At 39.2% G+C, this 27,086-nt stretch overlaps 1 protein-coding gene across 1 annotated transcript; it reads right to left on the reverse strand.

Annotated features, from left to right (window-relative positions):
* Nucleotides 1–328: 328 nt before the first annotated feature.
* Nucleotides 329–26,429, reverse strand: polr3e (polymerase (RNA) III (DNA directed) polypeptide E). Its single transcript, XM_084434441.1, has 21 exons — nucleotides 26,228–26,429; nucleotides 24,989–25,070; nucleotides 24,835–24,885; nucleotides 22,781–22,858; nucleotides 20,403–20,518; nucleotides 19,917–19,999; nucleotides 18,548–18,655; nucleotides 16,804–16,853; nucleotides 16,588–16,707; nucleotides 14,772–14,857; nucleotides 14,643–14,687; nucleotides 13,147–13,238; nucleotides 11,122–11,242; nucleotides 10,342–10,423; nucleotides 9,865–9,924; nucleotides 7,824–7,981; nucleotides 5,037–5,098; nucleotides 4,028–4,491; nucleotides 3,317–3,394; nucleotides 2,198–2,323; nucleotides 329–1,824 (listed from the first exon to the last, which is right to left on the reverse strand). The coding sequence occupies exons 2-21, from the start codon at nucleotides 25,025–25,027 to the stop codon at nucleotides 1,768–1,770; spliced, it is 2,076 nt and encodes a 691-aa protein (XP_084290567.1). The 5' UTR covers nucleotides 25,028–25,070; nucleotides 26,228–26,429; the 3' UTR covers nucleotides 329–1,767.
* Nucleotides 26,430–27,086: the final 657 nt, after the last annotated feature.

Consider the following 27,086-nt stretch of genomic DNA (forward strand, 5'->3'; position numbering starts at 1 on the left):
TGCTTATCAGTTGATGCATTAACTAACGTTACCTAAAGGAACCTCATTATATAGTGTTACCATTTTATTGTGATTAAAATTGAAACATTTTCCAGCGCTTTAGTCCGGTTTGCATGTAGTCACTTTATACAATACAGAAGTTTCACATGCATTATAAACACAATAATAACAGTTTTAATGTTATAAAATTCAACTCCAGCTATAAAGCCACACGTAGTCATTATTCAGCTAAATTGAGTTAATCATCTGAGATTATCAGTGCATTTAAATCAAAAATATTCCTGAATATTAATCGTCTTCTATATGAAAACAATAAAATAAGACAAGATTTCAGTTGCAACATTTATTCAGAATGACATACAAATAAAAAACCGTCTGATGGAGTATGACGTCATCAACGATCCAGCTTATGAATATGAGGAATGCATAAAAACAGACGTGACAGTGAACGCTTCATATCCAGGTGTGGACGAGACACAGATATGAGTTACAGATGCATGTTAAGGGAATTTCACTCATTATTATAATAATAAGATTGATGCAATATTTCTCCTGAATATTTAAGAGGCACTTTCTTTCACACTTTAAACCGTTGAAATGAAACTTCTAATTCACTTGCATGACAAGAGGGGAAAAAATCATTTTAATTTTCACGAGAATTAACGTTTACACTGCTTTCACATTTAATATGAATCCGCTTTTCCAAACACGGAGCTTCCGTTCTGACGTAAATCAACAAAAAAATGCCAATAAATATTCATGAACATTGATTCATATATTAGCTTTTTATTGTTTGTTGGTCAGATTTGCTCTAAACTGCTCCAGAAAACACACTGTCCGAATGTGTTTTTGGTTATGAGAGTTGTAAACCTTTGAACGAGGAACTTTACGGCCTTCGTTTGACCCAATGAGAGCAGAGAAATTAATATTTGACATAGTCAGAAGATCATAGTATTATGACCCGATGCCGTAATGAAGTCATGTTCAATTACAGGGAAAGAAAAGCAAAACAAACTTGTGCTGCGAAACGATTAAGCACATCTAAAATAAAAGTTTGTGTTTACATAATATATGTGTGTGTGTGTGTACGGTGTATCATTATTTTGTAGGCTATATATAAATATACACACATGCATGTATATATTTAAGAAAAATGTGTTATTTATATATAATATAAACAATATTTAAACATATATACATGCAAATAATTCTCAAAAATATACATGCATGTGTATTTATATATACAAAATAACTATACACAGTACACACACACACACACGTTAACACAAACTTTTATTTTGGATGCTATTAATCGCATTTAATTGTTGCCCAGAACTAAACAAAAAAAAACAATATGCAATAAAACCAAGAGGATTATTAAAGCAAACATCTTTTCTTCAGTCTAAACAATGCCAAACCCTGACGATAAACTCGCAAAGGCCACAAGCGAGATGAAATGAGCTGAACCATGATCTCCCGTCATCTTTAATAGAAACAACTACTCATTTTAAATCATAAAAAAGAAAACCCAAAGATAGTCTGAGTACGCGTTCAGCATACGACTCCGTTCCTCACGCTTAAATGGCAGAATTAAATCGATCTTCAGCCCTTTTTCTGAGACGCTCGTGTGTGAGTCTGAAGGGTTGGCGTGTGCAGGTGCTCCTCCCACCCCGCTCAGCCGAGGGCAGCGATTGGTTGGTGTGTTTAGCTCCGCCTCCGGAGGCAGACGAGCTGATCGACAGGATCCCAGCGCTCCGACTCTTCCCGTCAGGAGCGAACCGTTCCCTTCAGATACCACATCCCTCCCAAACTCATACAGCACTCCTAGAACAACACAAGATCAACAACATTAATCTGAGAACTTATTGCTACATCATTTTAATATCAGGATATTTTTAATATCATCTATTTCCAGGACTTTAAGCACTACTTTTTTTATGACTATTTATATGAGCAATATCACACTCATAGCCATGCGAAACGCCTGTATATCTATATCAGACGGGCTGCAGCTTTAATATTGTGTGAAAAGATTGTTTTTCAAGGACTTCTTCATAAAAATGTCTGATTTCAAGGGTTTTCCAGGACTTCATTTTCAAAAAGTCACATTCAAGCACTTTAAGCTCCTGTACGACTCCTGTCACAACAGAATCAGTGTGTGTGTGTGTGTGTGTGTGTATGTGCTGAAGCGCGACACCTTGAGCAGTCGATCCACATCAGTTTTGGTGACCGCGTCCCCGAGCTCCTGCGTGAGGCGAGTCTGGATCACGTTTCTCCTGACGCGATAGTTCTTCATGAAGATCTCGAACAGAACCTGCCGGTGCTGCGGAGCAGAGACCAGTGTTCAGACACACACACCAGTGGAGTCACGACACACACACACCACTGAATCACGACACACACACACCTCTGGAGTCACGACACACACACCTGCACACACACCACTGGAATCACAGCAGATTAGCGAGTGTGAGCCGCAAAACAAAATCACATAAAATGCGATTTTTTCAAATGCTACATTCATACACACACACTCACGCTCTCTCAAAGACTCACACACTAGTAGTAGATCTACATCTACTAACATGTACAAGTTTAAATAAAGCTTTGACAAAAAAGGTTTTATACAAAGATAAACGTCATTTCAGCTTTTAAATAATTTTTTATAAAAAGAATGAGTCAAAAAAGATAAATGACTGACATTTACACATTAGCTTATATGTATTAGTAGTGTTTGGGTGCACCCCCATCCTTCATGTTGACTGAGCTCTCAGTGTTGGTATGGAAAGGGGTGATTGGTTGGTTCCTGTCACATGACCTGCGGTGCGTTTGCGGCATTCTGAAAAGTGTAGATTTTTTTCATCTCGTTGCGCCTGGTAAACATTTTTTTCTTTTATTATTTAAACATTATAATATTTGTAATAACTTTCTGTGGCCAGCGTTTCTGGAAATGAACGAGGGTAAACACTTTTTTAGACCTGACTAAATGAAATGTAAGACCTAGGATGAAAATCTGGCCGTTTTTAAGACTTTTTAAAGGCCTTAAATTTAAAGTTCAGAATTTTAGACTTTTTAAGACCCTGCGGAAACCCTGACAGACTCTCTCAGACTCACACACACACACACAGACTCACACACACACACTCACAGACTCACACACACACTCAGACTCACACACGCTCTCTCAAAGACTCTCTCACAGACTCACACACACAGACACAGAATCACTCACACACACACACACAGACAGACAGACAGACAGACACACACACACAGTGTGAGGATATCAAGATGAAGTTCACAGTGACTAAAGCACCTTGTCGAAGGTTTCTCCGCTCTCCCACAGACCAAACACCTTCTGCTCATCCGCTGTGGATCCGCTCTGAGGAGGAAACTACACACACACACATCACAGATGAGAAACACACAGTTACTACACACTGGATCTGAAATTATATCCTGACATCAGGATCTGTGTGTTGTGTTAAACCTTAAAGAGAGAAGAAAACATCATTTACACACAAACATTCAGACTGTCTCACACTCAACACACCCACTCAACACACACACACAAACACACACCCTTAATCCAATAAGCTTCAGGAACAAAGGACAGAGAACATCTTAAATCAAGCATTATCTTAAGGAGGGCAGACACGGACAGTAATGGACTTAAGCAATTAAAGCCACAAACAAACACAACAACTGAAAATATAATAATATTCGCTTAAAGCTTAAAAGGATTCTCTACCAGTCAGAGGAACATTTATTTTGACCACAATTTTAATGCAAAAAATAAATAACATTAAAAAATATTTACATCAAGTCTTTAGGAAAATAATGGCCAAATGAAGTCGCAGTGATGTAGCTTAGCTTTACATGTGCTAGAGCAGACTAGTGCTTTCTCACTGATCATCACAGGAGTACTGGGCAGAAGATTAATATCGATGCATCTGGATTAGTTTTCCAGATTCATGCATTAAACGAAACTGTGCATTTAAAGTGAGCGTGATGCACATGTACTCACAGGCACCAGGATCTGCTTGCACTGGCTCTGGAGGATGGCTTCCGTCAGCATGCGGTCGGTCACGTGACCGTACACCGAGTGGCCGCTGGGTAAACTGGCCAGATGCAGGTTAAACAGACGCTTGAGTTCGCTCAGGCACAGGACGTGATGTTTCCTGAAGGTGTTCTGCACAAACTCCTGCAGCTCGGGGGTGAACGCGTGAGCGGAGCCGTGCCCGTTATGAGGGTCCGACACCGGCGAGGTCGAGGCGGGGTAACCGTTGACCGAGCCGTTCGTGAGCAAGCCCGACGTGTCCATGGGCTCCTCAGAGTCGCTCACCGGCTCCTGCTTGACCCGCACCTCACCCGGGGGTCGCGACCCCTTCAGTCTGCGGGCGTCCAGCTCCCTCTGCAGGACACCGTGGGTTTCTCTGGCGTTCTCTCGCGCCGCTTTCACACGCTCGTCTCCGCTGATGTGAACGGGATCTGCCGTGACAAACACACGCATGTGAAGCGATGACAAACTAGTGTGAGATGATGAAAACATACTTTCTTTAATGCTTTTATTCAGCAAGGATGCATTAAGTTAACTAAAAGTGACTGCAAAGACATCTATAATGTTACAAAAGATCCTATTTCAAATAAATGCTGTTAATTTGAACTTTCTATTCATCAAAGAATCCTGAAAAAACAATATATAACTGTTTTCAACACTGATAATAATCATAAATGTTTCTTGAGCATCAAATCATCATATTATACTGATTTGTGAAGGATCATGTGACACTGAAGACTGGAGTAATGATGCTGAACATTCAGCTTTTGATCACAGGAATAAATTACACTTTACTGTATATTCACATAGAAAACAGCTGTTTTAAATTACAATAATATTTCACAATTTTTGATCAAATAAATGCAGCTTTGGTGATTTTTCACACACACAAAAAAAAGACCAATCGTGAATAACAAACTTCTGAGCACTAGTGTTTATAGTTATAAAAGTGTGTAAATATAGATGTGGAACATACCCATCTGAGCGTCCTTTTTAGGCACAAAGTCGTCTTTGGAGAAGTTAAACACCTTTTCCAACCTGTAATATAGTGTGCATTTAGAAACTAGGAGACTGAGATTCTCACCTCCTATTAAGACCAAACTGTGTTTAATACCTTTAATATTCTGTGTAGTTCTAACCCTGTATAGTCTTGTATTTTATCCATTCATTTTCCTATCCACCTTATTCCTGCGCCCCATGATGCTTTGCACGAATTATGGGTGTAACTTCCGTTAAGCTGCAAACAATCAGTGAAACTGTCGCTCTATGAACGCAATACGGTAAAAAAGTGTCACAACGAGATGACATTAATCTACTCGCCCTTCAACCATCGAACATTAAAAGGACATTTAATAGTGTAAAAGCATCAACAAGGCACTTTCAACAGACCAAATCACCCCAAAAGTGCGTAATATATATGTATAATGTAACTTATGCTGCCTTAATCAAAAACGTTCATTAACTTCAGCATTACGTGACACTATTTCAAAGTGATTTCCGTCATTTTGACTGATTATAAATTGCATTTACCTGTGAAAACAAACCTGGAAAGAGACGTGAGGAGAATATTCTTCGTGCATTCCAGTGAATTATTAACGGAATATATCGCAAATTAAATTTGGGAGAACAGACCACAGATGAGCAGGACATGTTGGCCTTTTTCATACTTTTACAGCGCATTGAAATGGGAAAAAAGAAAATAATCTCGAGGAAAAGAGAGAGCGACTGAAAAGAGCTCTTGCCGTAGATATTCTGGCTATAACATTTAAAATACCAAGTGTAACGTTATTTATGGTAGTTTTATCCTAACATATTAACATTAAAATGCTTAAAAAGATCAAATAATAAATTGAAGTTTCAAAACAACTGGTCAAATGATAAATCAAATGGTCAAAATATTAAATAATAAATCAAACTCTCAAAATGGCTGCACAAATGCTCAAATGTCACATGTGCGTTTGAGCATTTGATTTATGATTTGAGCATTGACTTATAGATTTAATTATGACCGGTGTATACTGGGTTGATAATGAAAATTAAAAATCAAATCCGAATGAGGAAATGAAATTGCATTTGATTTATCATTTGAACAGTTGGTTTGAGAGTTTGATTTATTATTTGATCTTTTAAAGCATTTTAATTTTCATAAGGGAAACCTTATGATTTGAAATGATTTGTTTCAGCCTTTTTGAATGGAAGTTCCCCAAACCGGAAGTGCCTCCCCATAATGCAACACGCAGTGAGGTCGTCAGGAATAAGGTGGATAGGGATTTTTAGAAAGCCATAAAAAAGCCAACCAGCAACGAGGAGAAACGCATTACAAACTTTGATTTGAAGCAACAGCAAAAAAAAAGGATTTTAAATTTTTTGCAATGCTTCATGGAAGTGGATTTGTTTGGACTCTCTGATTGGTGGAGATTTCTCTGCAGAGGAATCATGGGTAATGTAGTTTATCCAGCAGGAATTCTGCGGTTAAATATGATGATTAATGCAGGCTGACAGCTTCAACAAAAGCAAATACCATCAATTAACAACCTCGTAGCTTTCTATAACAGGTCATAAGTTATCGTTAATAATCAATTATCCTATGGAGAAAATGAAAGGGATTGTATCTTCCAGGACCCGAATGGTTCGCTCCATTTACTTTTTTCTACGAAACACAAAAAGATGCTCTTCTATACAATGAAAGTGCACGTGATTTTAACTGCAAAATAAATTTTAAAAAGCGGCATAAAGTCCATGACTTGTGCACTATATTCCATGGCTTTTAAGGGGAGACACCCCCAGGTGAATAGGAAAAAAACATTAACTAATAGATATCAGCATGAAACTTCCCCAGTTGATTACTGACATTAAGACAAATATCTTTTGTATTACAAGTTTTTAGAATATTAATGTTTAAATATGCAAATGAGGTATTATCGCATTAAAAATTCGCTAATTTACATATATTTCCAGAAGAGAAATCTGAACATTGGATAAAGCCAGATTCAATATTCTTGTTTCATTTTGTTGACATATTAGAGTCAAAGGTTTTTACCGAGGGGATTTTGGATATCTCTTTTTATCACTCTGAACAGAACCCCAGTGAAAAAGAGTCAAAAACACACTCTGGAAATGTCAGAGCACGTCACGTGATGCATCTGAACCAATCACGTTGTCAGAAATTGACATCAGCCAATGAGATTTGGCTTTTAGAGTTAAATGCCCCCTTGTACTTTCACGATTGGTTGCTGATAAAAAGGAAATGACCATATTTGGATCCGACAGCATTGTACAGGAGAGAGAGAGCTTTCCAGCGGTGTGTGTGATGACAGTGTGCAGACAGCGATCGAGGAGCAATAATATGATTTAGAACGCCAACTTTTGATGAATTTAGGAGAAATCTACAGACGCAAATAGACAAAGTGTAGTAAAATAAAGACCTAAATGTGTATTTCGGACTTTTTTTCCACCACAAGTCTGAAAGAAAACATGTTAATAGTCCAAAATCTCAAAATTGACCAGTGGAAAAACCCCCCCGATGTTTTTGCCTGCCGTGTCTCGCCTTAACAGGCTGACAAACAGAAACCGATTGTCATGGGAAGTTTGGAAAACATGAACGCTACAGTAATGATTATCACCACAGAAGCTCAGACAGTCTTTGTTTTAGTGCATCATAGAATAAAGAAACTATGGGGTGATTCGATTATCAAATGTTCATATCTCTTTAAATGCAACAAGTGCGCAGACTCGTCAGCGGTTTGTAAGAGTGATCTCATACTTGGACTGAATGCCGAGCCAGAGCATGTGCTGCCGCTGAGCCACATCTGGATGCTTTCTGACGAAATCCTGATCCGTGGGCAACAGAAACTCCCAGCCTCGGTTTACTCGAGGGACCGACATCTGCTCCAAGAAGTCCTTCACGTCCTCGGGAGGAAGCTGGAATCACATGACCGACATCAACAGCAAGACCACATGCTGAATAACATGCATGACTGATTAATGCACATAATTAACCCTGTAAAGCCTGACTGACATATCAAATAATCATCAGAAAAATCGACTTTTTTTAAATGGAACAATTTATTGAATCTTCAGAAAGAATATTTAATGTTTTTTGTGGAGTATCATATTTGCTACATCAGGCTTGTATGGCTCATATAGTGAGAATATAGTGAGAATATGGAGGAAAAAACATCTCAATTTTATTCAGAGACTCAAACTGCCAAAATATGCATATATGCAATATTTATATGATATACAGTGCAATGCATAAGTTAATACACCCATGCTAAAGTTGACTAAAAAGAGGAATAAAAAAATCATCTTTTGGAAATTGAACTTAATGCCTTAATTAAAAAAATGAGGAAAAATCCAACCTTTAAGGACACCAATTTTCTTTGTGAATGAATAATGCATCGTAAATAAATAAATGTTCTTCCTTAAAATACAGGGTGCATAAGTGAGGACACCCCTATGTTAAATTCCCATAGAGGCAGGCAGATTTTTATTTTTAAGTATTTTTTATTTTATTTTTTGTTTAGGATACTATGCATCCTGATAAAGTTCCCTTGGCCTTTGGAATTAAAATAGCCCCACATCATCACATAGCCTTCACCATACCTAGAGATTGGCATGGTTTTATTTCAGTTAGCCTAATAGCTAGTTTGATTTGCATTGAGAGATGATCTTATGGAAAGTACTCCATGCCAATCTCTAGGTATGGTGAAGGCTATGTGATGATGTGGGGCTATTTTAATTACAAAGGCCAAGGGAACTTTATCAGGATGCATAATATCCTAAAAATAAATAAAAATAAAATACTTAAAAATAAAAATCTGCCTGCCTCTATGGGAATTTAACATAGGGGTGTACTCACTTATGCACCCTGTATTTTAAGGAAGAACATTTATTTATTTACGATACATTATTCATTCACAAAGAAAATTGGTGTCCTTAAAGGTTGGATTTTTCCTAATTTTTTAAATTAAGGCAATAAGTTCAATTTCCAAAAGATGATTTTTTATTCCTCTTTTTAGTCAACTTTAGCATGGGTGTATTCACTTATGCATTGCACTGTATATATTTATATCTTACAAAAAGTAAGAGATCTTCATAACAGAATAGCAGATCATCAACATCAATATCACATGCTGAATAAATTAAAAATCATAATTAACCCTGTAAAGCCTGAAATATGAAAAAATAAATATAAAAAAATCTACTTAAAATTTTTTTTTGAACAATGTATTAAAAATTGACAGAATATTTAATGTTTTTTGTTGAGTATCATATTTGCTACATCATGACTCATATAGTGAGAATATGGAGCAGCTCAATTTCATTCAGAGACTCAAACTGAGATGCTGATATTTATATGGACATAAAGTGATGAAATTCTGATGCTTGTAATGTAAATCAATGAGATCTTTATAACAGTACAGCAGATACTGACATAAAACACATAAATATCAATATCTGCCAATAATGTCTTAGTAAGATGATATTTAAATGCTTAGTTTTATGATCAAAGCTCTGTAGTTTAAAAACATAAGGCAATTCAATACAATGATGAGTGAGAGATGAACAAATAAACCTCTCAAAAGCCTGATGATCATATTTAATACTCATGATTTTTCAAAAAAAAATTATGTATGATAATCAAGTGAACCTGAGTATAATTTAAATGCTATTTATGTATCAATTATGATACAGTAGGCTTTATAGGGTTAAAGTGCATACATCTAGATATGGCTTCATAAGTGTTTCTGTGAAACATCTTCTGTTTTACTCCAGTACTGATTTTAATTCAGCCCACAAACCTTAATGATGGCAGCGACTTCTTTCCTCATCAGGGTTCGCTCTAGAGTGAATCTCCACATCTGAGGACGCAAAGATAAAATTAGGATAGCAACACTTATTATATAGCATGATGTAATGATACTGCTTATTACCATCCAAACCAGGAGACAGGAATCATATTAAAGTCCGTCTGTGGTGAAAATCCAGTTTTTAAATGTTGTTTATGTGTCTATGTGGTGTTTTTAATACGTGTGATCGTCAACCAGTGGATCTCTGAGCTGAGTGAGTGAGTGGAGGCGGGGCTCATTTGCATATTCATAGAACCACGCATACTAAATGAGGCGAGGGTGTCGAGTTACATTCAAGGTATTTTAAGGAAAAAAACGTTTAAATATGTCATTTTGGTGATCAAAGATTGAGTTTTAAGGGATAAAGTTGTTGACTACAGGGGGACTTTAAGCTAATATACATATATTAGAGTCAAAAATAAAGCTCACCACAAAGTCTCGTCCGCGGCAGAGCACTTCAGCAGGAACGCCGCTGTGTGAACTACAGGTGTTTTTGGGATACAGCACGTCACTGGCAAAGACAAATCGCAGGATTTTAAGATAAGATAAAACTTTATTTATCCCCAAGCAGAAATGTAGACATAACCAAGACAAAAACATCATTTTAACTATGTATTCCAAAGATAAATTATGTGGGGAGACCAAAAAACATTATATCAGATATAGACCCTGGACCAAAAAAATCTGTCACATGGGTCAATTTTTTGAAATTGAGATGTATGCATCATCTGAAAGCTGAATAAATAAGCTTTCCATTGATGTGTGGTTTGTTAGGATAGACAATATTTGGCTGAGATGCAACTATTGAAAATCTGGAATATGAGGGTGCAAAAAAATCGAAACATTGAGAAAATCGCCTTTAAAGTTGTTCATTTATGTTCACGATTGTGCTGCATTCACTCACACAAATACATGTTTTATATATTTACGGTAGGAAATTTACTAAATATCTTCATGGAACATGATCTTTACTTAATATCCTCATGATTTTTGGCATAAAAGAAAAATCGATAATTTTGACCCATAACATGTATTGCTGGCTATTGCCACAGATATACCAGTGCGACTCGTGACTGGTGACGTGATCCAGGGTCACATATAAGTATATGGGTAAATATTCTCTCCTAAAAAAATTAAACTGGTCCCATGGGAGCGCTTCATCTACTAAAACGTCATGCATCAGCATAGGTGTAATGTAAAAAGCCTGACCTCTTCACGACCCAGTTTCCCTGGACCAGCAGCGCCACCTGTTGGATGCATCGCAGCACTGCGGTCGAGTCCGTCCCCGACGCCAGCAAACCCATCAGATTAGCAAACGGCATTACCTTCACTGCCAGACACAGAACAACATCTATATAGAGGCGATATGAGGGAAAACACTCACACTGCGCTATTTAGTTTTCTTCTATTATATATATTTCACGTTTTCATGCTTAAACACTGTAGCGCATACATTCATATGATTAAACCACAGCCTGCAAGATTTGACGCCATAATGCGATATTCCAATTCCCAATTTATTTATAAAGCACATAATAATACTATAATGTTGGCCATAGTGCTACACAAATAATAAATATTACAATATAAGAAACACAGATATCTATAAATAAAGAATATGCAAAATCTCTACGGTCAGATTGTTAGACCCACGGACTCTTAAATGCACCTGAAACATCTGCAAACTCTTAAAAAGCAAAGGCACGGTTCCCTCGTTTTCAGATTTGTCCTCGGAACAACTAAAAGATTCTGTGGCTGAGATTGTAAAAGTCTCTTTATCTGTTTTATCTAGATAAACTGTTCAGTAGCGCTGCACGATTAATCTCAATGAAACCGCACGCGACTTGGCAAACGCTGCGATTATTTTATGTGCAGTTTCTCAGTGAAGTACGGCTGATCGGTAGTAAATGCTCCATCTGAACACCAGAGTCTCACACACACACACACACACTTCCCTCTGAACACCAGTCTCACACACACGCCACATATCCCTCTGAACACGTCTCTCTCACACACACATCCCTCTGAACACCAGAGTCTCTCACACACACACACATCCCTCTGAACACCAGTTTCACACACACACACACACACACACACATCCCTCTGAACACCAGAGTCTCACACACACACACACACACACACATCCCCCTCTGAACACCAGTCTCTCTCACACACACACATCTCTCTGAACACCAGAGTCTCTCACACACACACACATCCCTCTGAACACCAGTTTCACACACACACACACACACACACACACACATCCCTCTGAACACCAGAGTCTCTCACACACACACATCTCTCTGAACACCAGAGTCTCTCACACACACACACATCCCTCTGAACACCAGTTTCACACACACACACACACACACACACACACACACACACACACACACACACACACACACACACACACACACACACACACACACACACACACACATCCCTCTGAACACCAGTCTCTCTCACACACACACATCCCTCTGAACACCGGAGGGCGTCTCACACACACATCCCTCTGAACACCAGTCTCTCACACACACACACACACACACACACACACCCCCCTCTGAACACCAGAGGGCGTCACACACACTTTCCTATGAACACCAGTCTCACACACACACCCCCCTCTGAACACCAGAGGGCGTCACACACACACACTTTCCTATGAACACCAGTCTCTCACACACACACACACACCCCTCTGAACACCAGAGGGTGTCTCACACACACACACACACACCACAGAGATAACACACATAATTCCAGGAAACCCGCATCGCTGTCACTGAATAAACAGGAGACTGAAACGCTTTGATTAAACACGAGTAATAAACACACGACTGCCTTATTCTGTGTCAGAAGCTCATCATCTCACAGGAGGAGGAGCTCAGCTGTCCTCATGAAGTGAGTTTGGAGGAAAAGTGTGTTATTAATGTCGTCTTTTGTTGGACAAGAGGTTCATAAATGCGTCTCATGTCTGGAAAGATGTTTGACACGTGTTGCTTTTTCAAATGCTCGTTATAAGCGACTCAAACTCAGAGCTTTCAGAGTGAGCCGCGTTTCCTGAGCCGTACGTCACTGACAAGCTGCACATTACACACAATCAGACTTTTCCATTTCATAATCACGATAAGCCAAATCAATTTAAGTACGATTTCATGTAAATTGCGAGCAGCGCTAATAGAGACGGACATAAACGATAGCGTAAGCCCAGCTGACCGTTCTTCATCAGCGTCTTGACTTGATCCCCCAGAGGCAGCGTGCGGAGCTGGGCCATGGAGAGCACGTTACTGGGACCCATCGGCTTCACGCTGGAGAACCAGACACACAATCACATCAGAAACATCCAAAAATCAATCGCCAATTCCAATTTACTTATAAAGCACATAATAATACTACAATGTTGACCATAGCGCTACACAAACAATAAAATATTGAAATATAACAAACACAGATAACTAGAAAAACCAAACATTTATATCACGGTATTTTTCAAAATGATACCAGTTTCACTGTATATAACAGTATAAATGAGGTATATGATCCCATTATCTGCTGATTAAGAGGAAATACTGCCGTAGATCGACTCAGAATGCCTGATTTTACTGTCATGAGTGAATATTGTAGAAAAATCCCACACTAGTTTTAATACAGGATTCTAAGGCTGTTTGCAAAGAGGTGTACATAAACGTGCAGTGCTCATGTTTATTCAACGACGTCAAAGCCTTTTGGAAAACCTATTTGTGGCGGGCAGTGTTGATGATATTGTGAACCCATGCATGGGAAACACTAATATAATTTGGCAGCTATCAATTATAGTTTAACCTCTCCATCTTCACCGTAACGCTCAGTAACACACACAGCTGAGCATCACCAGAGAACAGTGAAGAGACCCTCTCAAACAGTGTCGCGACGCGTTCCCAACGGTGTTAGAGCGATTATACAACATATATTACGGTATATTAAAGGGTTAGTTCACCCAGAAATGAAAGTTCTGTCAGTTATTACTCTCATGTTGTTCAACCCCGTCAGACTTTCGTTCATCTTCTGAACACAAATTAAGATATTTTTGATGAAATCTGAGAGCTGTCTCACTCCTCCATAGGCTTCTAGGTAATCGATATCTGCCATCCCAGAAAAGTTAGTAAAGACATTGTTAAAATAGTCCGAGTGACGACAGTGGCTCAACCTTAACTTTATCAAGCGACGAGAATACTTTTTGTGCGCAAAAACAAACTAAAATAACGACTTTATTCAACTCTTCATGTTCTTCTGTGTTTCTCTGAGTGAGTTCACGTAGTGTGACAGCGCAGCGCCTCTGGGTTATACGTCAGAACGGAGGCTCACTATTGGCCGACGCTGGTCATGTGTGTGATGCTGGCCAATAGTGAGCCTCCGTTCTGACGCCACTGTAGTCACTTGGACTATTTTAACAATGTCTTTACTAACTTTCTGGGCCGGCAAGTTTCAATAACACAGAAGCCTATGGAGGAGTGAGACAGCTCTCAGATTTCATCAGAAATATCTTAATCTGTGTTCAGAAGACGAACGAAGGTCTTACAGGGTTGGAACAACATGAGAGTAATTACTGACAGAGTTTTCATTTCTGGGTGAACTAACCCTTTAAAAAGTAAACACTGGTATTCGGTATGAACTGGTATACCGCCCAACACTACAAGACTTCATCGCATCCTACAGACAGTTCCTCTACTTACACTTTCTCTTCCGCCAGAGGAGGCATGAGCATGGACAGGTATTCACTGCGGAGAGAACAAACACATGAGATGAACACCGATAGTGAAACATCACGGCTAACATCAACAGTGTTTATCACACGCACTAACCGCGGTGTTTTCACCAGCTCCGTGTTTTCTGTGGTGTCCATGGCCTGGCAGTAAAGATACTGGCGCTCATGCTCAGAACGTCCGTCCTACAGATGCAAGCAGAATAAATGAGAATGCATGCATTATATAATATATAAAGAACATGCAAGTATTCTGTAATGCTAATAAATTATTATTAATATTATATATTTAGTTATTACTAATTTTAGTAAAAAGTACTAATTACTAATATTATTATTAGTATTATTGTGGACACGTTAAATACACGCCTGATTACTTTATAACGCTTCTTATCCGTGAAATTTAAAGTCCCCCTGTGGTGAAAATCCAGCTTTTAATGTTGTTTATGTGTCTATATGGTGTTTTTAATCTGCTTTAAGACAAAGCATGTGTAAATTCATAAGTCGACACCATTGCTGAGTATTTCCTCCTTAAAACTGCAGTGAACCAAAGACAGTCTCAAACACACGCTTTGAAATCGCTGGTGTTTCTGACGTCACAAACTACCTTGTAACCAATCAGATCAACGTGTGATCGTCAACCAGTGGATCTCTGAGCTGAGCGAGTGAGTGGAGGCGGGGCTCATTTGCATATTCATAGAAACGCGAATGCTAAATGAGGCAAGGGTGTCGAGTTACATTCAAGATATTTTACAGCATGATGTTTTTTTTAAGGAAAAAACGTTTAAATATGTAGTCTTAGTGATCAGAGATAAGTTTTAAGGGATAACATTTTTGACTATAGGGACTTTAACAACACTGCGTTAAAGAGACTGGCCGAATGGAAATGCACAGTAGGTGGGCGCTAACAAAAAGTAATAAAAATAGGCATCGCAACTTTCTGTTTCTGACGTCATTGAGAAAAAAGTCAGATGGTATTTAATAGGGGTGTACCGATACACGTATTCGTATTGAACAGTTCGGTACGAGGCTTTCAGTTCGGTACGCATTACTTGATCAAGCGACACTGTCACTTGACTGTCACTGTCGCTTTTAACAAAGTAGATTGTTCCAAAGCAGCTTTACATTGATAATAGGAAATTACAGTAAAGTGTTTAGGCTTTACAGCAGCTCTAGAATAAAGTTATTGTCCAGCTAAAGTTAGTTTGATTGATTCACTTCCGTCGCAACGATCATTAGTTATTAACTTAAGGGCCGCTAACACAACACCGTTTTAATAGAAAACTCTTCAGTTCTTTCTGCGCAAACTTCAAAAACGCGAACCAGTGAGAACGCTGATGGCGTGCACATGTGTATTACGAGTTCAGTCTATAGGTATGTGTGTTTGAATATATGTGCGCAGGCGTGTAGTCCTTCCCTACAAATCAACCCTCAACATACTACTTGTCTGGCCTTAAAATTAATACAGAATTTTTATCGCTTCCATGTAGCCACGCGAACCGGAATTATCCCAACAACGCTTTATCTGTAGAGAGGTCGTGGGCGCAGGTCCTTCATCAGTCATGTGATCAGACGTCAGTCAAGCGTGAGTCATGTGATCAGACGTCAGTCATGTGATCAGACGTCAGTGAAGCGTGAGTCATGTGATCAGACGTCAGTCATGTGATCAGACGTCAGTCAAGCGTGAGTCATGTGATCAGACGTCAGTCAAGCGTGAGTCATGTGATCAGACGTCAGTGAAGCGTGAGTCATGTGATCAGACGTCAGTCAAGCGTGAGTCATGTGATCAGACGTCAGTCAAGCGTGAGTCATGTGATCAGACGTCAGGGAAGCGTGAGTCATGTGATCAGACGTCAGTCAAGCGTGAGTCATGTGATCAGACGTCAGTGAAGCGTGGGTCATGTGATCAGACTCACCTTGAGCCCGTGGTAGTGCAGGTGAACCCAGGGTTCCTCAGCCTGTTTCTTCTGCAGGAACTCGTAGGACTGGATGCGGCGCTGACGGGCCTGTTCTGACTCAGGGCGGGAAAACCTCACCTGTTCGAACGCCAGGTAGACGACGAGAGGAGTGAGCACAACACACGGACTGAGCGCATTCGGTTCAAACAAGAAAACAGTGGCATGAAGTCTTACAGTGATTTGTTTCACGTCTTCTTCTGCTTCATCCTGAGAAGAGTCTCCAGCTGTAAACACACATTCGTTAGTTAATAACAATGATGATGTATCTGACAGAGAGCCCCGTCTGTCGTTGCTAGGCAACCATGAACCGCACACTCCACATCATGTTGACTGAAGGTGCGTTCCAGTCGACCGTGATTCGTGAGTGGACTGCGAAGTTAAAGATGGCACACAATGTTGCCCAACATCAATGCATCAATGCAATGTTTCCCAGCATCACTAGCTGCGTTTACATGGACACTTATAAGAGGATTGACGGCTCTAAACGTAGCTAGTGTCAAACCTCTCACACTGATCCAGACGCTGCAGCAAGAGTGTGTTCATCCAGCCGAAGAGAGCACACGTCACTCCTCTCCTCACTAAATTGCACTGGTTGCCGCTCGGATCAAATTCAAGTCACTGACGTTTGCCTACAGAACAACCCCTGGCTCTGCTCCCTCTTACCTACACTCATTACTCCAGACGTACGTGCCATCCAGAAACCTGCGCTCTGCAAGCGAACGCCGTCAGGTGGTGCATCATCTCAAAGAGGCACACAATCTCTTTCTCGGACCTTCACCTTCACTGTCAAACCAACACTTGATCCATTAATACTAACACTATCTTCTAAATCGATTATCTTCATAAAAATAAAGAAATAAAAAGTACACGTATTGCGTTAGATCACAGCACTTGCATATCGTTAGTTTAACTGCTTCTATTGTTCTCATTTGTAAGTCGCTTTGGATAAAAGCGTCTGCTAAATGAATAAATGTAAAATGTACATCAAATGGCAAACGCAACGAAAGCGGAATTCGTTATTTCGTTTATCAGTTTGGACCATCAGTGTCAGTGCAGCGCGAGCCGATCTCCATCAAGCGACACTTATGAACGGATCAAACATCGCTGACGTGCAAACCAGGATGAATGAACTAGTTATAGGCTTTAAGTCCACAGATCAGCAACATTCACTGTGGATTTACTGCAGTAACACTCACTGTAACCACGGTAACACTTTCAAGTACGTCACACATCTTATACCGGCACTTCAAAACTCATATATTATCATATTTAAATGTTATTTTTAATGTGATGACCAAAACATTATTTGTTCATCCTTCAAAGATTACCCCCATGTATAAAACTAAAAGTTTCAAGATGAAGGAAAACTCACACTTATTTAAAAAATAATGTTTCTTTTAATATTATTATTATATATATATATTTTTTTTAAATCAAGGAAATTTCTCTGGCATTTTTTTTTTGCTGTATTGAAACCGTAACTAACGTGACACCACTGTGTCGTATCGAATTACGCCACTACTTATTACAGACGTTGATCTGCCTCAGTTTGCCTTGATTGTTCTACTTACACTTTTACATTACACACATTGTTACATTTTATTTAAGCTTAAGAGTTTCTTTAACACTTACTTTTTTATGTTAATATAAGACATAAAGAAGATCTTTTTGTTTAAATGTTCTTTTTGGACTGCTAAAACTAATATAATTTGTTGTTTAGCTTAATAATGTGTATAGATAAAAAAAAAAACAGTGCTTTAAATTCAAACTTTTCTACTTTCTAAAAAAAAAAAACGTTTATAAAAAAATAATCATCAATACCGAACGATATGAAACATTATATCGTGACACATTTTTTAGGTATATCGCACAGCCCTATGTGATCGTGTAAGAGAGTGAGCCCAAACCCCGTCCCTACCTTCATTGGCCGCCTCTCTCTCTCTGTGTTTAGTATCAGCTTTATCCAGATATGTGAAGCTGGGTCTCATCTGGAGGATTCCCTGCAGTGGAGTGAGATGAAGCTCTCCTGACACCAACACAGGACAGGACATCACTTTACATCACTTTACATCACTTCAATGCAAAACCGCACGTCTCTGTAACTTCATTCAATACTGTGATCATCTGAAAATGATCATATTCAGACATCATGGCACTTCACAAGTGTCCATTCTATTTATTCTGGTCATAACAACTGTATTATACAAGATGCTGTCTGTGCAATAATATAGTTCATATGCGTTCACATGTTTACAGTGATTTCAGGAGGAAAGTTAAAGTCTTTGTAAGTATGACATAAATAAAAAATTATGACAAAAAGTCATAATTTAAAATTTTTAATCTCATAATTATGACTTAAGTCATAATTTAAAGTCAATATAATAACATAAAAAGTAAAGTTAAAATTTTTATTTCAAATATTTTGAAATAACTCACAATCACTGAATGACTCAGTATGTTATAATTATGATTTTTGTCATAATTATGATTTACCAAAATGTGGCAGAAACGTCATTGTAAGGGATTTCTGAATTATGAAAATAGCTTTTTCCTTTCCAAAGTTGCACATTTTGTAAAAATAATTTGAATATAGCATAAATCATTTGTTTTAAACTAATTAGTTTTATTCAAAACGGTTTATAATGTCATTTTCACCACTCCACTTTCACTGAAACTTATTAAATACAAAAATCAAAAGTGATGCATGTACGTATGGAAGGCCATTTCTGCCACATATGAAATAAAATCATGCTTTTGGACATAATTATGACAAAAGTCGAAAGAATGACACTAATCATATTTATGAGATGAAAAGTCGAAATTATGACATACTAAGTCATAACTAAGACATTAAAAGTCAAAATTATGACATTCATTTTTTTTTTATCTCATAATTATGACTGATTATGACTTAAGTCAATTTTAAGTCAAAATAATGACATAAAAAGTCAAAATTATGAGTGTCAAGATTACATTTTTATTTCATATATTTTGACATAACTCTGTCACAATTACTGAATGACTTAGTATGTTATAATAATGAATTTTTATGTCATTTAATTTAATTATTTACCAAAACAAGTGATTTCTGAATTATGAAAATAGCGTTTTCCCTTACAAAGTTGCAAATTTGTAAAAAATTGGAACATTGCATAAATCATTTGCGAATAAAGCACAGATTGCTTTCAAAATGTTCACTTCCTGTGAAACCGGCGCGAAGCGTGAGTAATAAAATAATAACTGTGTCCGGGGAAGCCTGAGACTTTACTCTCCACTTAATAACTTACCTTTGCGAAACACGGCTGCGGCGTAGCGGGACGTATTTGTGGTCGCCTGGATCGAGGAGAACGCTTGCTTGTCCATCATCTTCCTTTAAACAGAACGAAGAGTAAAACTTATTTTGTGTGTGTTATTTGAGTGAGTGAGTGAGTGAGTGAGTGAGTGAGTGAGTGAGTGAGTGAGTGAGTGAGTGAGTGAGAGTGAGTGAGAGAGTGTGAGTGAGTGAGTGAGAGAGTGAGTGAGTGTGTGAGTGAGAGAGTGTGAGTGTGAGTGAGTGAGTGTGAGAGTGTGAGTGAGTGAGTGAGTGAGTGAGTGAGTGAGAGAGAGTGAGTGAGAGAGTGTGAGTGAGTGAGTGAGAGAGTGAGTGAGAGAGTGTGAGTGAGTGAGTGAGAGAGTGAGTGAGTGAGTGAGTGTGTGAGAGAGTGAGTGAGAGAGAGAGAGAGTGAGAGAGAGAGAGAGAGTGAGTGAGTGAGAGTGAGAGTGATGTTCCTCACGTGGAATAGACGTTGGTGTCCTCAGAGCTGGTGCCGTCCACATTAAGCGCGATCTGTTCTCCTTTACTGCGACAGTAGTTCGGGCTCATGGTGTCCATCGCAACCTCGAGCTCCACCTGGACCAGCGAGAGAAGAACAGGAGATCTGAGCCTTTACACAGGAGATCTGAGCTTTTACACAGGAGATCTGAGCCTTTACACAGGAGATCTGAGCCTTTACACAGGAGATCTGAGCCTTTACACAGGAGATCTGAGCCTTTACACAGGAGATCTGAGCTTTTACACAGGAGATCTGAGCCTTTACACAGGAGATCTGAGCCTTTACACAGGAGATCTGAGCCTTTACACAGGAGATCTGAGCCTTTACACAGGAGATCTGAGCTTTTACACAGGAGATCTGAGCCTTTACACAGGAGATCTGAGCTTTTACACAGGAGATCTGAGCTTTTACACAGGAGATCTGAGCCTTTACACAGGAGATCTGAGCCTTTACACAGGAGATCTGAGCCTTTACACAGGAGATCTGAGCCTTTACACAGGAGATCTGAGCCTTTACACAGGAGATCTGAGCTTTTACACAGGAGATCTGAGCCTTTACACAGGAGATCTGAGCCTTTACACAGGAGATCTGAGCTTTTACACAGGAGATCTGAGCCTTTACACAGGAGATCTGAGCCTTTACACAAGGAGATCTGAGCTTTTACACAGGAGATCTGAGCCTTTACACAGGAGATCTGAGCTTTTACACAGGAGATCTGAGCCTTTACACAGGAGATCTGAGCCTTTACACAGGAGATCTGAGCCTTTACACAGGAGATCTGAGCCTTTACACAGGAGATCTGAGCCTTTACACAGGAGATCTGAGCTTTTACACAGGAGATCTGAGCCTTTACACAGGAGATCTGAGCCTTTACACAGGAGATCTGAGCTTTTACACAGGAGATCTGAGCTTTTACACAGGAGATCTGAGCCTTTACACAGGAGATCTGAGCCTTTACACAGGAGATCTGAGCCTTTACACAGGAGATCTGAGCTTTTACACAGGAGATCTGAGCCTTTACACAGGAGATCTGAGCCTTTACACAGGAGATCTGAGCCTTTACACAGGAGATCTGAGCCTTTACACAGGAGATCTGAGCCTTTACACAGGAGATCTGAGCCTTTACACAGGAGATCTGAGCCTTTACACAGGAGATCTGAGCCTTTACACAGGAGATCTGAGCCTTTACACAGGAGATCTGAGCCTTTACACAGGAGATCTGAGCTTTTACACAGGAGATCTGAGCCTTTACACAGGAGATCTGAGCTTTTACACAGGAGATCTGAGCCTTTACACAGGAGATCTGAGCTTTTACACAGGAGATCTGAGCCTTTACACAGGAGATCTGAGCTTTTACACAGGAGATCTGAGCCTTTACACAGGAGATCTGAGCTTTTACACAGGAGATCTGAGCCTTTACACAGGAGATCTGAGCCTTTACACAGGAGATCTGAGCCTTTACACAGGAGATCTGAGCTTTTACACAGGAGATCTGAGCCTTTACACAGGAGATCTGAGCCTTTACACAGGAGATCTGAGCTTTTACACAGGAGATCTGAGCCTTTACACAGGAGATCTGAGCCTTAACACAGGAGATCTGAGCTTTTACACAGGAGATCTGAGCCTTTACACAGGAGATCTGAGCCTTTACACAGGAGATCTGAGCCTTTACACAGGAGATCTGAGCCTTTACACAGGAGATCTGAGCTTTTACACAGGAGATCTGAGCCTTTACACAGGAGATCTGAGCCTTTACACAGGAGATCTGAGCTTTTACACAGGAGATCTGAGCCTTTACACAGGAGATCTGAGCCTTTACACAGGAGATCTGAGCCTTTACACAGGAGATCTGAGCCTTTACACAGGAGATCTGAGCCTTTACACAGGAGATCTGAGCCTTTACACAGGAGATCTGAGCCTTTACACAGGAGATCTGAGCCTTTACACAGGAGATCTGAGCCTTTACACAGGAGATCTGAGCCTTTACACAGGAGATCTGAGCTTTTACACAGGAGATCTGAGCCTTTACACAGGAGATCTGAGCTTTTACACAGGAGATCTGAGCTTTTACACAGGAGATCTGAGCCTTTACACAGGAGATCTGAGCCTTTACACAGGAGATCTGAGCCTTTACACAGGAGATCTGAGCTTTTACACAGGAGATCTGAGCCTTTACACAGGAGATCTGAGCCTTAACACAGGAGATCTGAGCTTTTACACAGGAGATCTGAGCTTTTACACAGGAGATCTGAGCCTTTACACAGGAGATCTGAGCCTTTACACAGGAGATCTGAGCTTTTACACAGGAGTGACTTCAGAAATGAGGAGAGAAAACTTACTTTCTGCTGCTTGGGTTTAATCCTGGCTGTCAAATGAGTGGCGTTATTGTAGCTCATAGTTGCAGGACGCACTGGATACTAGAAGAAACGGTTAAAAACATGTACAACACTCAGGGTTAGTACAGACACTGTCAAAGGAGATTCCAGGACTTTCAAGGACTTTTCAAGCACTACTTTGTTTAGTTTTCAAGGACTACAATCAGAGATCTCACTTATCAAACAATATCTGTATTATCTTTCAAATAAAAAAAAAAGTAAATAGATAAAGGAAAATAAAGTAATAAAACAAAATGGTACAAATAAAGTGCAGGAAATGCCAGAGTTTCCCACACATAGACTAATTCGTGGCGGTGCGCCACAGAATCAACATCGGCTGCCACATATTGCGTTTCGTTATTCTTTTTTATTTTATTTTTTATTTAAAACACGCAGCGTATTCATTCAGCTGCATTTCCTTTCCCTGCTCTCCCTCGCATACTCACTCGCATACTCACTCGCATACTCACTCGCATACTCACTCGCATACTCACTCGCATACTCACTCGCATACTCACTCGCATACTCACTCGCATACTCACTCGCATACTCACTCGCATACTCACTCGCATACTCACTCGCATACTCACTCGCATACTCACTCGCATACTCACTCACTCGCATACTCACTCACTCGCATACTCACTCACTCGCATACTCACTCACTCGCATACTCACTCACTCGCATACTCACTCACTCGCATACTCACTCACTCGCATACTCACTCGCATACTCACTCCAAATTTTCTCAAGGAAAACAAATCTGTAAACTATGGGAGTCAGTTGTAGCCTATAGGCTTCATTAGCCGACTATAATATTGAAGGTAAAAATTAACTGATTTGTATACAAACACTTAAAATACACTTTTATTTTTGTAATAATGAAGTTATATGAAATTATATAAAAATTGAAATGGTGGCTGTCATAAAAAACTTTCCAGATTTATTCAAACATGCATTAAATATTGAAGAACATTAAAAATTATAATGAATATGTAATATGGTGCATATATTTAACAAAATGCTCCTCTCTAGAGTTAATATTTCTCGCTGACTGATGAGTTTATGGTCACTGGATATGGTTTTTCTGAGGTAAATGTGACGTTACATGACATTGTTTACTGACGTCTTTCCACGGTTGAAACACTGATTGGGCGACTCCATGTCACATGATACGGACTTCGATAAGTTGTACTCTACCTTTTAACACACTTTCAGAAGCTCATTCATGTTTATCTCGCGCTGTAACTGGTGTTATTAAGGCGGAAGAGAAGATCATGTGCTGCTCTAGAGCTGAGCCAGAGCGATCTCACGCCACAGCGCCGAAACGGTAATTATGTTTTTGAATTTCGTAAGAAAATGGACGTAATTTGAAATCTGAGACTTTGTTTCATATCAATAATAACAAAGCACAAAGATTATTGTGATTTATTGGATGGGATGTGCAACAATGTTACATTCATTCATCAACTGAAAACAGGATGACTAATCAATTCTTGGGATTTAAGAATGAGAATCGATATTTTTTACCCAGCCCTATGTAAAAGGGTCTTTCCATTAATGCTTGGAAAACACGCCTTCAACTCCTTCCATTAAACATAAACCTACCAACATCCATGGACATGATGTTTGTAATGACTTCTCGCGAGAGTAAAAAAAAAAGAAGACATTTTAGTCACATAACATCAGTAAATGAAGTGCCATAATTTCACAATAGTTTTTTATCTACATTTTCAAAATATCACAAAAGTTTTGGCGAAATCTGTAACGGAAACACGGCTTATGTCTACTAGGATACTCGCCGAGACCGGCATTTTTTGACGTAATTTTGTGTGAATATGTCCGTTCAAGCTCAAGACGACGTGAAAGAGATTTCAACTGAGTAATCGCACGCTGTCTGAGAAGCGGCTTTCTGGGTGATTGCTTAAAAACACGTGCAAATGATAAACATTCGTGATGCAGCACTGGCCCAGGTGCGTCAACCTTCCCAACCTAATGTTATATCTTCCATTCTTACCTGGAACAAGTACAGCTTTTCCACAAGACTCCTGGCTAGGTACACGTCAATCTAACGAGAGAGAGAGAGAGAGAGAGAAGGGCGAGAGAGAGAATGATGATAGATGACGCTGCAGTTTGATCATCCTGGAGAAGCTCAACATGTCCATATCTACCTCTTGTATAATAGGATCGTCATCGTCTCCGCTGGCCATAATGAAGACAGGAGGAAGGAGTCACTGCTGGAAGACTTCAAACCTGTACACACAACAAAATGCTGTGAAAACACAATACTGGGTCTCATAACATAAATTGTCCATGTCACCAACAACCCAAGACCACTATTGTGTTTGGACCCATACAATTTGGTAGTAAATATATATGTATAGTCAGTCACACGCATTATCATACACAAATATTGCATGCACCGATATGAATATTTTGGCCGATACCTATAATTCATTATATTTAAAAGCCGATAACCGATATATTGGCCGATAAATCTAAATCCAAATTTTTATAGAATTTTTGAGAGCCTGATTACAAGAACAAAAGTCTCACCATTAAAAGCCATGTCCCAAACACACAATAATAATGATGTTCTCATGATAATGTTATGTAGCCGATATGACAGACTTGCGCTGCACATGTTGCACTTTACTGTATTTTCCTTTTTTTAAAGTGATTTCAATCATATTTCAAGCAATTCAAAACCATCATGTTGAACAGTGGCATCTGAAGAGTCTCAGCTGAAGGAGATAATACATTATTTATAGGCTTTAATATATCAGACAAATGATCTTATCGGCCGATAACTAGGCTACAACATTATAAAAATCACATATAAGTTATCGGCCGACACTGATGTCTGATATATCGTGCATCCCTATTACACACACACACACACACACACACACACACACACACATACATATATATATATATATATATATATATATAGCCAGGCTTATGTAATCTAACGTTACTCATTTGTAACTGTCAATCAATCACTATTGTCATGATAATTAGCTGGCAACTGTTCAGTGAATGATGTAAGGGCGAGCAACACGATAATGACGGCAACAACTTTAAAGCATACACGAATGGTACATTAAATTCAAAGTAAAATGTTCAATAATAATCCACGTTAAGGGAATCTGCCAGAGTCAGCAAACGAAACAACATGCTAACATGCGTTAGCTCTTCAGACTCAACATCAGACTCGCGTCGCGCAGATCACGGAGAACAGCATAACATCTGCAGTCTGTGTGTGTTTAGATACATGTTGTTTGTGTGTATGAAACTTTTGATACAACATTATCACTGCCAACACGCTGTGAACACACACACACACACCGAGGCCTCGGCTGATCCACTAAACCAACAAAACACTGACGGTAAAGTTGAGATCTGACCTGTGATTCACTGGCCGCTCGTGCTCGTGCTGTGAACTCAAAGCTCCTTTAGCTGTGTATGTGTGTGTGGATGAGAGTCGCTGTCTCTGCTGCCATGTTTCTGATCACTGCAGTCACTCAGTCAGTCAAACACGTGGGGAGGAGCCGTGTGCGCACTCCACTATCCCAGCATGCACTGCGGCCGCGACTCACTGGCCGCGTCACAAATCCCGCCCTACAGAGTGTGCAACATTCTCTGGTGCAAGTGCTAGTGCTACTTAGGGAACTTACTGTTACTACAGTCATCTAGTTGTACATGTGCTGAAAGACATCATTTGCCACAATTATTACAATTCCAAACATAATATATTGATACGCACGTCATGTGTGAAAATATTAGCCCTGTTTTATTAGCATACTCTAACATCACCTATGATATTAGTCTTAGTCGAGACAAAAGAGTCTGCCATTTTATTCAAAACGGTTTAAAATCTCATTTTCACCACTCCACTTTTACATGAACTTATTAAATACAAAATCAAACCTGATGCATGTACTGTACATATACACGGATGTATGGAAGGCCATTTCTGCCACAAATCAGAAAAATATGCTTTTGGACATCATAATTATGACATAAAAGTCGAAAGAATGAAATACTAATCATATTTATGACATACTAAGTCATAATTAAGACATTAAACGTCAAAATTATGACATACTAAGTAAAAATGATTTAAAGTGCCACAATTCTGATATAGAAAATTCATAATTATGACATGAAGTCAAAATTATGACTTTAAAGTAATACTTATAACATAAATCGAAATTATGACAAAAAGTCACAATTATGACAGTCATAATTTCAACTTTTTTATCA

The sequence above is a fragment of the Rutilus rutilus genome (assembly GCF_951802725.1).
Source record: "Rutilus rutilus genome assembly, chromosome: 16".
Lineage (NCBI taxonomy): Eukaryota > Metazoa > Chordata > Actinopteri > Cypriniformes > Leuciscidae > Rutilus > Rutilus rutilus.